The sequence below is a fragment of the Giraffa tippelskirchi genome, chromosome 4, assembly GCF_054371585.1.
Source record: "Giraffa tippelskirchi isolate mGirTip1 chromosome 4, T2T-mGirTip1v1.2.pri, whole genome shotgun sequence".
Taxonomy (NCBI): domain Eukaryota; kingdom Metazoa; phylum Chordata; class Mammalia; order Artiodactyla; family Giraffidae; genus Giraffa; species Giraffa tippelskirchi.
In genome coordinates this window covers 165,874,802-165,888,975 of record NC_137278.1, presented here as the reverse complement: position 1 = coordinate 165,888,975, position 14,174 = coordinate 165,874,802, and the positions used below count along the sequence as shown (strand labels likewise).

Below are 14,174 nucleotides of genomic sequence, written 5' to 3'. Positions count from 1 at the left end.
ATAACCTTTAAAAATTGTGAAATCTGTATTGTACACCTGTAACTTATATAATATTGTACATCAACTATACTTCAATAAATCCTTTTATCATGGACATCCTTATACAAATGTACTCTTGATTACATGAGGAATACTGGGTATACATCTTGGACTACAGTAACATCATATAGCATATGAATATATTTTATCACAATTGATAATGCCTTGTTTTTCAAAGTAGTTATACTCACAGACACACCAAAAGCGTGGGATCTGAAGCCAGAATGTTTCCAGTAAAATTCTGGCATGGCCACTATTTGCTGTATAACCATGTGGCTGTCTGAATAGGCCTTACAAATAGTTGTGAAAAGAAGAGAAGCAAAAAGCAAAGGAAAAAAGGAAAGATGTTCCCATTTGAATGCAGAGTTCCAAAGAATAGCAAGGAGAGATAAGAAAGCCTTCCTCAGCGATCAATGCAAAGAAATAGAGGAAAACAACAGAATGAGAAAGACTAGAGGTCTCTTCAAGAAAATTAGAGATACCAAGGGAACATTTCATGCAAAGATAGGCTCGATAAAGGACAGAAATGATATGGACCTAACAGAAGCTGAAGATATTAAGAAGAGGTGGCAAGAATACACAGAAGAACTATACAAAAAAGATCTTCACGACCCAGATGATCATGATGGTGTGATCACTCACCTAGAGCCAGACATCCTGGAATGTGAAGTCAAGCGGGCCTTAGGAAGCATCACTACCAACAAAGCTAGTGGAAGTGATGGAATTCCAGTTGAGCTATTTCAAATCCTCAAAGATGATGCTGTGAAAGTGCTGCACTCAATATGCCAGCACATTTGGAAAACTCAGCAGTGGCCACAGGACTGGAAAAAATCAGTTTTCATTCCAATCCCAAAGAAAGGCAATGCCAAAGAATGCTCAAACTACCGCACAATTGTATTCATCTCACACACTAGTAAAGTAATGCTCAAAATTCTCCAAACCATGCTTCAGCAATATGTGAACCGTGAACTTCCAGATGTTCAAGCTGGTTTGAGAAAAGGCAGAGGATCCAGAGATCAAATTGCCAACATCCGACGGATCATCAAAAAAGCAAGGGAGTTCCAGAAAAACATCTATTTCTGCTTTATTGACTATGCCAAAGCCTTTGAGTGTGTGGATCACAATAAACTGTGGAAAATTCTGAAAGAGATGGGAATACCAGACCACCTGAACTTTCTCTTGAGAAACCTGTATGCAGATCAGGAAGCAACAGTTAGAACTGGACATGGAACAACAGACTGGTTCCAAACAGGAAAAGGAGTACGTCAAGGCTGTATATTGTCACCCTGCTTATTTAACTTATATGCAGAGTACATCATAAGAAAGGCTGGACTGGAAGAAGCACAAGCTGGAATCAAGATTGCTGGGAGAAATATCAATAACCTCAGATATGCAGATGATACCACCCTTATGGCAGAAAGAAAAGCCTCTTGATGAAAATGAAAAAGGAGAGTGAAAAAGTTGGCTTAGGGCTCAACATTCAGAAAACTAAGATCATGGCATCTGGTCCCATCACTTCACGTGAAATGGATGGGGAAACAGTGGAAACAGTGTCAGGCTTTATTTTTGGGGGGCTCCAAAATCACTGCGGATGGTGATTGCAGCCATGAAATTGAAAGACGCTTACTCCTTGGAAGGAAAGTTATGACCAACCTAGACAGCATATTAAAAAGCAGAGACATTACTTTGCCAACAAAGTTATGTCTAGTCAAGGCTATGGTTTTTCCAGTAATCATGTAGGGATGTGAGAGTTGGACGGTGAAGAAAGCTGAGCACTGAAGAATTGATGCTTTTGAACTGTGGCGTTGGAGAAGACTCTTGAGAGTCCCTTGGACTGCAAGGAGATCCAACCATTCCATCCTAAAGGAGATCAGTACTGGGTGTTTATTGGAAGGACTGATGCTGAAGCTGAAACTCCAATACTTTGGCCACCTCATGCGAAGAGTTGACTCATCGGAAAATATCCTGATGCTGGGAAGGATTGGGGGCAGGAGGAGAAGGGGCCGACAGAGGTTGAGATGGCTGGATGGCATCACCGACTCGATGGACATGAGTTTGGGTAGACTCTGGGAGTTGGTGATGGACAGGGAGGCCTGGCGTGCTGTGATTCATGGGGTCACAGAGTCAGACACAACTGAGCGACTGAACTGAACTGAACTGAACATGGGCAGGTTACTTAACCATTGAGTACTTTGGTTTCCTTGTTGCAGAATGAGACTAATAATAGTGCCTCCTTCATTGGTTTGGGGTTGTTGTGAAGATGCAGTGAGTTAATACATATTAATTCATCTAAATACTCAGTCCCTGACATAGAATAAATGTTTGATAAATATTAAATAATAGAGTTGTCAATAAATGGTAGCTAATGACCACAGAATTATAAGAGGCAGCTTAGTGGTAAAGAATCCGCCTACCAATGCAGAAGATGTAAGAGACACTAGTTCAATCCTTGGGTTGGTAAGATCCCCTGGAGGCGAAAAGGCAACTCACTCCTGTGTTCTTGCCTGGGAAATCACATGGACAAAGGAGCCTGGCAGGCTACAGTCCATGAGGTCACAGAGAGTCAGACATGACTGAATGACTGAGCACACACACAAGCATAGAATTATAGTAATTATTATAATAACAATAACAAATCAATTAATAGCCAGTTCTCCTAGTTACAGTCTGGATCCAATCTTGTTTCCATGAGCTGACCCACAAAGCTTCCTGTACCTCCCATCACACATTCCACTGCAATGCAACAGTCTGTTTACTACTCTGCACCTGCCTCCCTGAGCCCCCACCGATACCTCTACTTCCCGCAAAAACTCTTTGCAACCTTCAGGCTGTAAAGTCTGTGAGAGCTTTCATGTCATTTACCTTTGTGTCAATGCGAATAAATGATACACGTATACTTGCATCCCCTGGATGTGGGGCATTTTTCAACTCTGCAATCATACCCTCACAGACTCTCTTGCTTTGTGTCATTCCGATAGGTGCTTGATATAGTCTCTTACACTGGCAGTGGGAGGTCCCTCATTTTGGCATAAATGAGAATGCCAACTGCTTGTTCTGCAGGGCGTGCTGCTTTCATACACCCTTATAAACAGCCTTCATTTCCTCCTTTCACAACTTGGGTTTGGTCTCTTTACTAGGTGGTCACTTTCTATGGCTCATCATTGCTGAATAGCTCTATCCCTCCTGGAGAACCACTGGAAATTAAAGGTGCTGAGAAGCCTGGTCTTGTTACCAAAAATGGACTTGTTCTTTTCGGTAACGATGGAAAAGCAGTGAGTATTCAATAGGGTTACCTATAAAATCACTTTGGTGGTTTCCTTCAATTACCCAAGCTCTTGAGGGAGTCTGGCAGGGCAGACTCCCAGGACAGTCTGGCTGTGCAGTGGGGTATGGGAGGTTTAAGATGTTTGCGGCCCATTTCTCTCTGGGGATGAGCTGGCTTTATGTGCCTTGATTGAGAACCAGGCATCTCAGGATGGACCTACAGGACCTACACAGCCTGCTCTGTGATACAGTAGAAAGAGCTTAGCGTTTGGTCAGGAGCCAGAGTGTGAATCCCTGCTCTGTCACTCACTGGTCGTAAGCAGGACGCCTCTCCACTCTAAGGCTCCGTTTCTCTGTCTACAGAACAGAGAGCGTGATCTGGTCTGGGAGGATCAGGTGGTGTGAGCCTCCTCAGATGGTCCTCCCTTTGCCAACAAGGAGATGCCCATCTGCACTGCCTGCGCTTGGGAGCATGATCTCTGTCCCTCAGTGGGCTCTTGGGCAGGTGCCCAATGAGTAAAACAAAAGGGAATTTGCAGCTCACAGATACCTTCTCCTGGCTCACAGGATACATCAGTTATTAAGATTGTAGGAGTCAGAGTCCAGCTAGTCCTGGGTTGTAACCTCAGCTCTGTTACTTGCTGTGAGGCACTGGGCAAATTACTAAACCTCACTGAGCCTTTATTTGCTCATCAGTAAAATGGGGATAATAAGGACACCTGGATCTATCAGGATTTAGGAAACTGAATAAGATACTCAGCATATAAGTACTTAGCACTGTGCAAGCTGCAGAATAAGAGTTCAGAAGATGACAGTAGAGGCAGTAATAGTACTATTAGTAGAAGTGGTAGTCATTGTCAGCTTTAGACCCAATACCTATATCCAAGTGTCAATTTTAGGGGTGTTTATCATCCATTTTGAGATATATCTACCCCTGGACTTAACTTCCTCCTCTCTGCTGCCATAATTGAAATACCATTTCAGCCCTTTTACACATAGTAGGTAGTGCTTTTAATCCATATTTTCGAATTTGCCAAATAAGCTGGTCCTTATACTCAAATAAGACTCTTTGTCACACCAGTCTCACTTTTGAATTGTCCTAATTCTCAATTCTTCTGCTTGTTTTGTCGTTATTTTATAGCTGATGGTGAGAAATCTGCAGTTTGAAGACGGAAAAATGATTCCTGCCTCTCAGTACTTTTCATCGGGAGAGATGTCAGTGGTGGAACTCACAGCCGAAGAGCTGAAGGTGGCGGAGACCATCAAGGTGAACACATGAAGTTTTTAATGTTTCTTGTCTTGGAACAATTCTTGTAACCATTTTTGTAACTAGTACCATTAATCCTCAAAGGAGTTGGGATGGAACTTTTATTTCCTCTTTTTTGTATTAGCTGCAAAAGGAAATCAATGCCAAAATTTATATGCACATTTATTTCTCATTCACATAAGTAATCCAAGGCGGTTCTAGGTTTGCATGGGGGTAAAGTGGGAATATGAGGGTTAGGGGTGAAGTCAAGCAGGAACCCAGGCTCTGGTATCTTCAAGGACCCGCTGGGCGTTATCTCCATCCCAGACAGCCAAGAAGAGCACAAGAGCACAGAAAATCGTGTGACAAAGGTTTTTCATGGGCCACGATTGAGAGTGTTATTGTTGTTTAGTCGCTAAGTCATGTCTGACTCTTTTGCGACCCCATGGACTGTAGCCCACCAGGCTCCTCTGTCCATGGGATTTCCGAGGCAAGAATGCTGGAGTGGGTTGCCGTTTCCTTCTCCAGGGGATCTTCCCAACCCAGGGATCCAACCCACATCTCCTGCATTGGCAGGTGGATCTTTTTACCACTGAGCCTCTAGGGAAGCAAGATTCACAGTACAGGTCACTTACATTCATATTCACTGGGTAGAAGTTGGTCAAACAGCCCCCTCTAATTGAAGAGATGCTGAGACATGTAAAGAAGTAGGTTTGGTGAGAAGCTAGCTAGTCTCTGCCAATGTTCTACATGGCAACTCCCTCATAAAAGTTTCCCTTGTGTCGTGTAGGTCATCTGGGCTGGAATTTTAAGCAATGTCCCTGCTATTGAAGATTCAACAGACTTCTTTAAATCTGGAGCAAGCTCAATGGATGTTGCCAGGTAAAATCACCACCTTAGTGACTCACACCCCTGCACCAGGGATTTTCACTTTGACCTTGAAAATCGAATCTAAATCCTTTGTACTAAATGTCATCACTGTATCATACCCATCTATTATATTTCTCTTTCCTTCATCTTTCTTTGCTTGTTTCCATGGTCAAATACATGTATTTGTTCTCTTTTCTTTGTTGCTAACTAGGAGTGTTTTCATATGGACTATACACCTAGAAAACCACCCTACTAATTGTTTATTTCACTTAAAAATATGTCTTCATATTTCTTAGCTGATTCTCCTCCAGTTGGAATTGGGAGGCTCTGAGTGAGAATGTTAATCGGAATTTTCCTATATAATTGCATCTAAAAGGATACTTAACATTGATTATGCTTACCCCAAATCTTTTTTCCTAACTCCCCAAGTTACCCAGTATGGTATATCTAGAATGAAGATTATCAGACTTCTTGAAAGAGTAAGGGTAGTTACTCTATAGTCAGAATTTTTCTGCAGAAGTTTGCAATAGGTAGAAAGGGCTAGAGGACTAGAAAGCCGCCCTCTATGGCATGAAGAGCAGACCAGGATCCTAATAGTGGAGAGTCTTGTAGAGGTGCTTTTCCTTTGAGGGCCACCATATGGCTATTTACTAAATAAACAAGGTAAAAGTCTTCATGTTGACAAAGCAAGTGTTCGTGATGAATATTCTGTTCATTTATTCATTCATGTATTTTTTAAAAATAATTTTTATTGGAGTATAGTTAACTTTCAGTGCTGTGTTATTTTCTGCTATATAGCAAAGTGAATCAGTTACACATTGTTGACTAAAAAATATAGTCGCAACTTGAAAGTAGAGAGTTATTTTATTTGGTGGGAATGTTTAGGACTCTGAGCCCAGGAGACAGCACCTCAGTAGCTCTGAGAAAACTGCTCCAAGGAGGCAGGAGGGGAAGTCTGGCTATATACAAGTTTGCAACAAAGGGAGCAGGCAGTCTGAGCATCAAAAATCATATCCGAGCTAAGGAATTTAGCATTCTGTGTATGAGAAGATGCAAGCCTCTGGGCTCATTGAATTCATTCCTTTCATATGCACCTCAGCTATCTGGGGGCAATCCTGTTTCCTTGTTCACCTTGCTTCTTGCATTCTCCCAGTTCCTCAGTAATCACCATGGGGGTTGGCAGCATCCGCTGGATCTCAGTTTTGGGAGCCCTTATTCACATTTGGAGGCCAGAAATCGCTGCTGGCTATGACATTTTTTGTTTATTGAAACGGCAGGAGATATTTTCATTTCACACACACACATATATTCACTCTTGTTTAGATTCTATACTCATATAGGTCACTACAGAGCATTGGGTCGAGTTCCTTGTGCTACACAGTAGGTTCTTCTTATTAGTTATCTATCTTATATACATGTGTGTGTGCACACACTCAGTTGTGTCCAACTCTTTGTGACCCCATAGACGGTAGCCCACCAGGCTCCTCTGTCCATGGAATTTTCCAGGCAAGAATACTGGAGTGGGCTGCCATTTTGTACCTCAGGGGATCTTCCTGACCCAGGGACAACCCATGTCTCCTGCATCTCCTGCCTTGGCAGGCAGGTTCTTTACTAACTGCACTACCTGGGAAGGTTCTGTGTAGTACCCACCTTAGCCACGTGGGCTTCCCTGGTGGCTCGGAGGGTACAGAATCCGCCTGCAGTGTAGGAGATGAGGGTTCGATCCCTGGGTTGGGAAGATCCCCTGAAGAAGGGAATGGCTACCCACTCCAGTATTCTTGCCTGGGGAATTCCATGGATGGAGGAGCCTGGCAGGCTCCATGGGGTCCCAAAGAGTTGAACACGACTGAGCAACTAAAACTTTCACTTAGCCATGTAATACAAACAAATGTTTGTTTTATTCTTACACCGGATCCAGAGAAAATAGTCTATGATGTGACTTTGGTCTCTCATAATTATCACAGTTCAGAAATTTTCTTTATTTCTTATTCCTTGAGTACTTTTGAAAGGCTAGAAACTGATTTTATGTGCCTTTTATCACCTTGCTTGTGTGCTGTGCTTAGTCGCTCAGTTGTGTCCAACTCTCCTCTTGAAAGTAATTAAATATCTTTGCTTCAGTTTCTTGTATTAAAAAAAAAAATTTAAAAAAAATTGCCACTGTCTTTTGAGAAAGTTTTAACATTTTTTTTCTCCCGATCTCATTAATTTCTCTAACTAATATAGACGATCTCATGGACTATAAATAAGTATGTGACATACGTCCTACTTCAAAGCAACCTAAATGTAATCATACAGTCCTCTAAACTCTTTAAAAAAATGTAAATAACATGAGCTGGTTCTTCTTTTCAGACTGGTTGAAGAGATAAGACAGAAGTGTGGAGGGCTTCAGTTACAGAATGAGGATGTTTATATGGCCACCAAATTTGAAGACTTCATCCAAAAAGTCGTGAGGAAACTGAGAGGAGAGGATCAGGAAGCAGAGCTAGTGGTGGATTACGTAAGCCTGCCCGTGGTGTTGAAAATCTACATGGTTAACATGCTATACATGGTCTTCATGCTATAGAAGAATGCTGTGCCTCTCACCCATTTGCTTTTACATTTACAACTTTTTTTAGATGACAGTTTTATTGAGATTATAATTCAGATACCGTATTTTTCACCTTTCAAAAAATGTACCGTTCATTGTTTTTTAGTATATTCACTGAGTTGTGCAACCATGACCACGATCTGATTATGGAACATTTTTTTTTACCTCCCCCAAAGAAACTCCATATCCACTGGCATTCATTCTCTGCTCTCCTCTCCTGGGTCCCGGTGTTGTACGCACACGTTCTGGGAAACAAACTCACTCAGAAGGACAATGTAGGTAGTGGAGTGCAGTTAATTACACTGGCAGGCCCAAGGCAGAGTCTTCTCTTAGCCAAGGACCCCGACCAGCATTTGTGAAAATCTTTTATACCCCATGTGTCCGAACTCACTACCCTAAATTCCTTGAGACTAACAAACGAAGGAAGGGTAAATACAATCACAATAATCCCATCATCTATGTGTTATGTGTTCAAACAGTTAAACAATTGGCCAATAATCAATAAGCCTGAGGTTACACTCTGATAGACAGGGGTAATTAGTGTATATTTTCTCTTAGGCGATGAGTAACCTGGATACGATCTTCAAGGTTCCCCTGTCCGGAGGGGGTCTTATCTTTTTATTGTCATTTCCACAGGCACTAAGCACAGGAGTTTAGAGTCCATTAGAGAGGTGGCCGAGCATGATCAGCATGAACAGGCCTAAGATGGAGTCCAGGCCCTATGAATTCCTTCTTCACTGGCACCGGGAAACCACCAATTTACTTTCTGTTTCTATGGCTTTGCCTATTTGAGACATTTCATGCATGTGGAATTAGGCAGTAAGTGGCCTTTTGCAGCTGGTTTCTTTCACTCAGCATAATGTGTTCAAGGTTCATCGACATCCTAGGGTAGATTATCACTTTATTCCTTTTCCTGGCCAAGCAATAGTCCTTCGTGTGGATAACTATGTTTTATTTATCCTTTCCTTGGTTGGTGTACATTTGAGTTGTTTCTGCTTTTTGGCTATTATAAATTACGCTGCTATGAAAATTCACGTAGGGTTGGCCAGAAAGTTCTTTTGTGTTTTTGGAAAGATGCAACAGAAAAACCTGAACGGGCTTTTTGGCCAACCCAATATACGTTTTTGTGTGAACATATGTTCTCAATTCTCTTGGGTAAATATCTAGAAGTGGAATTGGTGAGTCATATGGGAGCTCTTGTGTTTAACTTTTCGAGGAACTACCAATCTGCTTTCCAAAGCGACTGCATCATGTCACGTTGCCACTAGCAATGTAGGAAGCTTCTAATTTCTTCACGTCCTCGCCAGCATATGCTGTGGTCTGTTTTTTTCTATTTCAGCTGTCCTAGTGGATGTGAAGTAGTATCTCATTGCGGTTTTGATTTACATTTTGCTAATGACTAGTGATACACATCTTTTCATGTGCTTATTGGCTATTTGTATATATTCTTTGGAGAAATATCTGTACCTCCTTTGTTTTTTGGCTGTACCAGGTGGCTTGTAGGATCTTAGTTTCCTAACCAGGGATGGAACCCGAGCCCCTGGCAGTGAGAATACCTAGTCCTAACCACTGGACCACCAGGGAAGTCCCTCAAACCCTTCACCTATTTTTTTAATTGGAATATTTGTCTTTTTAGTTTTTTAGTTGTAAATGACCTTAGTATATTTTAAATAGTAGACCCTAATCAGATACGTTATTTGTAAATATTTTCTCCCATTCTGTGGGTTTTCTTTTCACTGTTTTGATAGTATCCTTTAACACAAAAAAGTTTTAAAATGTGATTAAGTTTGATTAATCTGTCCTTTGGCCACTTGTGCTTCTGTAAGTCTTGATTTATGCCTTTTTCTCTCCTCTCTTCCTCCTTACTGCTCTCTTTTTTGTTAAATGGATATTGTCTAGTACACCCTTTTAATCTCTTATTGTTTCTTTTGCTATATACTTTTAGTTATCTCCTTAGCGGTTGAGGATTCCAAGAGACATTTTTCTTAAAACATTCTAGCCCAGATTAATACCAGTTTAATACCAATAGTGTAGAAAAAATTTGTTACAATATACCTCTGCTCCCTACCCCCTTACCTTTGCTATTACTGTCATACAAATACATCTTTATACAGTATAAGCCCATCAACATAGTTTTATAATTATCACTTTATGCAGTTTTCTTTTAAATCAGATAGGAGAAGAAAGGAGTTTAAAATAAAAATTACATTTATACTGACTTATATTTACCTTTGTCAGTGTTCTTTATTTTTTCAGGTAGATTTAAGTCACTGTCTTGTATTCTTTCATTTCTGTCAGAAGGACACCTTTTAGTCATTTTTGAAAGGCAATGTGCTGGAAATGAAGTATCTTAGTTTTTGTTCATTTGAGAATGACTTAATTTTTCCTTTGTTCTTGAAGGATATTCTTGCTGTATATGGAATTTTTGGTTGACATTCTCTTTCTTTCAGCACTTTTAATATATAATCTTATTGCTTTCTGGCCTCTGTAGTTTCTAAGGATAAGTCATCTGTTAATTTTATTGAGGATCACTTTCACGTGATGAGTTGCTTCTTCTCCCTTGCTGCTTTCAAGATTCCCTTTTTGTCTTTGTCTTTTGACCATTTTACTATGATGTGTTTAGGATGGATCTCTTTGAGATTTGTCTACTTTGAGTTTATTGAGCTTCTTGGATGTGCAGATTAATTTTTTTAAATAAAATTTGGGATATTTTCTGCCATTATTTCTTAAAATAGTCTTTCTACCCCTTCATCCCTCTCCCTTCATTCTGGGACTCTCTTTATGCACATGTTAGTACATTTGATAGTGTCCTGCAGGCTTCTAAGGCTCTATTCATTTTTAAAATTATTTTTCTTTCCTATTTTCAGACTGGATGTCTCTATTGACCCATTGTTTGGTTTTCTATTTCTTTCTTCTGCCTGCTTGAATCTCCTGTTGAACCCCTCTAATGACTTTTAAAATGTCAGTTATTGCTCATTGCTTTTTTATGGCTAAGTAGTATTCCATTGTAGGTTTCACATATATATATTTTTTGTATAGTAAAATATTATATAAATATATATATGTATATCATATCTTCATTCATATGTTGATGGACATTTAGGCTGTTTCCTTGTCTTGGCTATTGTAAATCGTGCTGCTATGAACATTGTAGTGTATGTATCTTTTCATAATTAGAGTTTTGTCTGGATATATGCCTAGGACTAGGATTGCTGGATGATATGATACTATTGCAGGATGGGGGACCCTTTCCAGGGCCCGAAACTGGGCTCTTGTCGAACACTCAGAAATGAATTGTCTGAGGAGACACATGTGCTGACAAAGCAAGAGATTTTATTGGGAAAGGGTGCCCAGGTGAAGAACAGTAGGGTAAGGGAACCCAGGAGGACTGCTCTGTCACATGGCTTGCAGTCTCAGTTTTATGGTGATGAGATTAGTTTCCGGGTTGTCTTTAGCCAATCATCTGACTCAGAGTCCTTCCTGGTGATGCCCGCCTTGTTCAGCCAAATGGATGCCAGAGAAAAGGATTCTGGGAGGTGGTCGGACATGTGGTGTCTCCTTTTGACCTTTCCCGAATTCTTCTGGTTGATGGAGGCTTATTAGTTCTGTGTTCCTTACCGGGACCTCCTGTCCTAAAACAACTCATGCAAATGGTTACTAAGGTGCCTGGCCAGAGTGGATGGTTTCAGTCTGTGTGCTTCCCCTAACAATACTACTTTTAGTTTTTTAAGGAACCTCCATACCATTTTCTGTAGTGGCTACCCCAATTTACATTCCCACCAACAATGTAAGAGGGTTGCCTTTTCTCCATACCCTCTCCAACATTTGTTATTTGTAGACTTTTTAATGATGGCCATTCTGACCAGTGTGAGGTGGTACCTCACTGTAGTTTTGATTTGCATTTTCTCTAATAATTAGTGATGATGAGCCGCAAGCTACGCTTTTGCTATTTTTTGTTTCTTTTCTAAGCATCCTCAATTTCTCTATATAAAGTAATTTCTTAAATCATTAAGTTTTCTCTTTAATACCCTTCATTGAAGTGGGATTTTATGCCAATAGTGCTCTTTCACATATATTATTTTAATTATGTCTCTTAATGACTGTATGAGGCAGGTATATTATCATTTTATTGTTGAAACAAATGGAGATTTATAGAGGTTAATGGACAAATATAAATTCACTTGCCAGCTAATAGTACAGACTACAATTTAAGCAGCACATATGTAAGAGGCGAACAGTGAATATGGGGAAGGACACTGGAAAGAAAACTTAAAATGGCACCAGTATAAAAGGAAACAGTGTTGATGGGCAATTTCAAAAATTTGCATGGCAGCGAAGGCTGAACTCCACAAGTGGTGCCACTAGATGGCGGTGTTTTCATTATCTGGAGGTCTTCTGAGTCATCGTTCATCTCAAGGAGGAAAAAGATCATCTCAATGGTCTTTATAACGCCCGGCTCAGACCACTTTGGTCGTCACAGAAGCTGACCTCCTGTCGCAATGGCCACTCTAAGCATCATGAGGCCTAACTATTACATCTGCTTGTCTCTTCTGGACAGTAAGCACTAGAGTCCCACTGACAACTTCTCTGTCTGCATTAGTGAATAAGCTTCTTTTTTGCGTAAGTACAGAAATCTGTTGACTTTATTAATGTAATTCTCTGTCTTAGGTTTCAAAGGAGATCAATGACATGACAGTAAAAATGCCATATCAGTGTTTCATAAATGGACAGTTCACAGATGCTGAAGATGGAAAGACTTACGATACTATCAACCCAACAGATGGATCTGTGAGTAGTGACTTAGTGTGTGCAATAAACACTGATTATGGATTTTTTTTCATTACACCGTTATAAAACAGTCTTAAGAATTACTTATTCTATTACTCTGTCTCTCTAGTATTCTGTTACTCTGAGCACTTAATGTTAATGTACTTCATGTATTTTTTTAAACTATTCAGCTCTGGTTCTGGCTGCTGTTATCTACTATAACCTACTTTTAAGAATGAATATTTATGATGAATTTAGATGGGTCGCTATACCTATATACATCAGGGGCACAATTCCACATGGAGCTGTATATGTGAGAAAAATCTCAGAATTTGCAAGCTCACGGTGAGAAATTCAGCTTTCCTAAGGCAGGAGAAGAAATGGTTACAGTTTCCTACATGTGTCTTCTCATAGTGTAGTGTGAATGAGAAGTACTGAATTTTAGGCTCACAATTTTCATGTTAAAATGGTTTCTTTTTCTTTATTATATTACCAGAAGTTTACCAGAAGTATTGGTTTTCCATCATAGAAACACTTTGAATTTTATAGTATAATATTAATCCCAAGAAAAAATTGTATATCTCTCTATATAAGTAGTCTATAACCTATGTTTTCTTACCTTGAAATAGACGATATGCAAAGTATCCTATGCCTCTTTGGTGGATGTTGATAAAGCAGTAGCAGCAGCAAAAGATGCTTTTGAAAACGGTGAATGGGGAAGAATGAATGCACGAGACAGAGGAAGACTGATGTATCGGTATGATTTTTTAAGAGCATAAGTCTGAGGATTTCCCTGGTGGTCCAGTGGCTAAGATTCCACACTCCCAATGCAGAGGGCCCAGGTTTGATCCCTGGTCAGGGAACTAGATCCCATATGCTGCAACTGAAGATCCTGCATGCTGCAGCTAAGACCTGGTGCAGCCAAATAAATAAATATTGAAAAAAAAAAAGAGAGCACAAGTCTGTGGCCTTTGGATACTGACTAACATTGCCAAGATTTAAAAAATTTTTTCAAGACTTTCTATTATGCACCTATTAGATAGCATGTCTTTTGTTACTTCCATCATATAAACTCCCATATATGGGAGTTCCTGATTTTTGTATTTTTGCTTGTTGCAGTCACCGTCCCTGTATGAGCAGTTTAGTAAAGGAATACTTATTTGTAAAGATGTAAGCAAGGTCAAGGGAATCCAGCAAAGGATAATGAAGCACTCAGGCTGGGGGGTAGAACAGGGAAACTGCTCTTACTGCAAGGCCTAAAGGGACAGAGGAAGGAGCTGTTACTAGAATCTGGCAAGATCTGCGGCTACAGGAGGAGACCGCACTACTGTGGGTTTCGGTGAAAGGACACAGCAGCTGCCACTGCCGATCCACAGCCCACCAGTCAGCCATCCCCAGACC

The 14,174-nt window shown here is 40.4% G+C and overlaps 1 protein-coding gene across 4 annotated transcripts in view; it reads left to right on the top strand.

Moving 5' to 3' along the window:
* The window catches only part of ALDH1L2 (aldehyde dehydrogenase 1 family member L2), a 63,490-nt gene that overhangs the window by 22,834 nt on the left and 26,482 nt on the right, over nt 1-14,174 (top strand). For all 4 annotated transcript variants that reach the window (XM_081595655.1, XM_081595654.1, XM_081595658.1 and 1 more), the window contains 6 exons: nt 3,177-3,311; nt 4,445-4,570; nt 5,340-5,431; nt 7,769-7,916; nt 12,675-12,794; nt 13,403-13,530. In XM_081595655.1, coding sequence (XP_081451781.1) covers nt 3,177-3,311; nt 4,445-4,570; nt 5,340-5,431; nt 7,769-7,916; nt 12,675-12,794; nt 13,403-13,530 — 749 coding nt within the window. The remainder of the gene's footprint in view (nt 1-3,176; nt 3,312-4,444; nt 4,571-5,339; nt 5,432-7,768; nt 7,917-12,674; nt 12,795-13,402; nt 13,531-14,174) is intronic.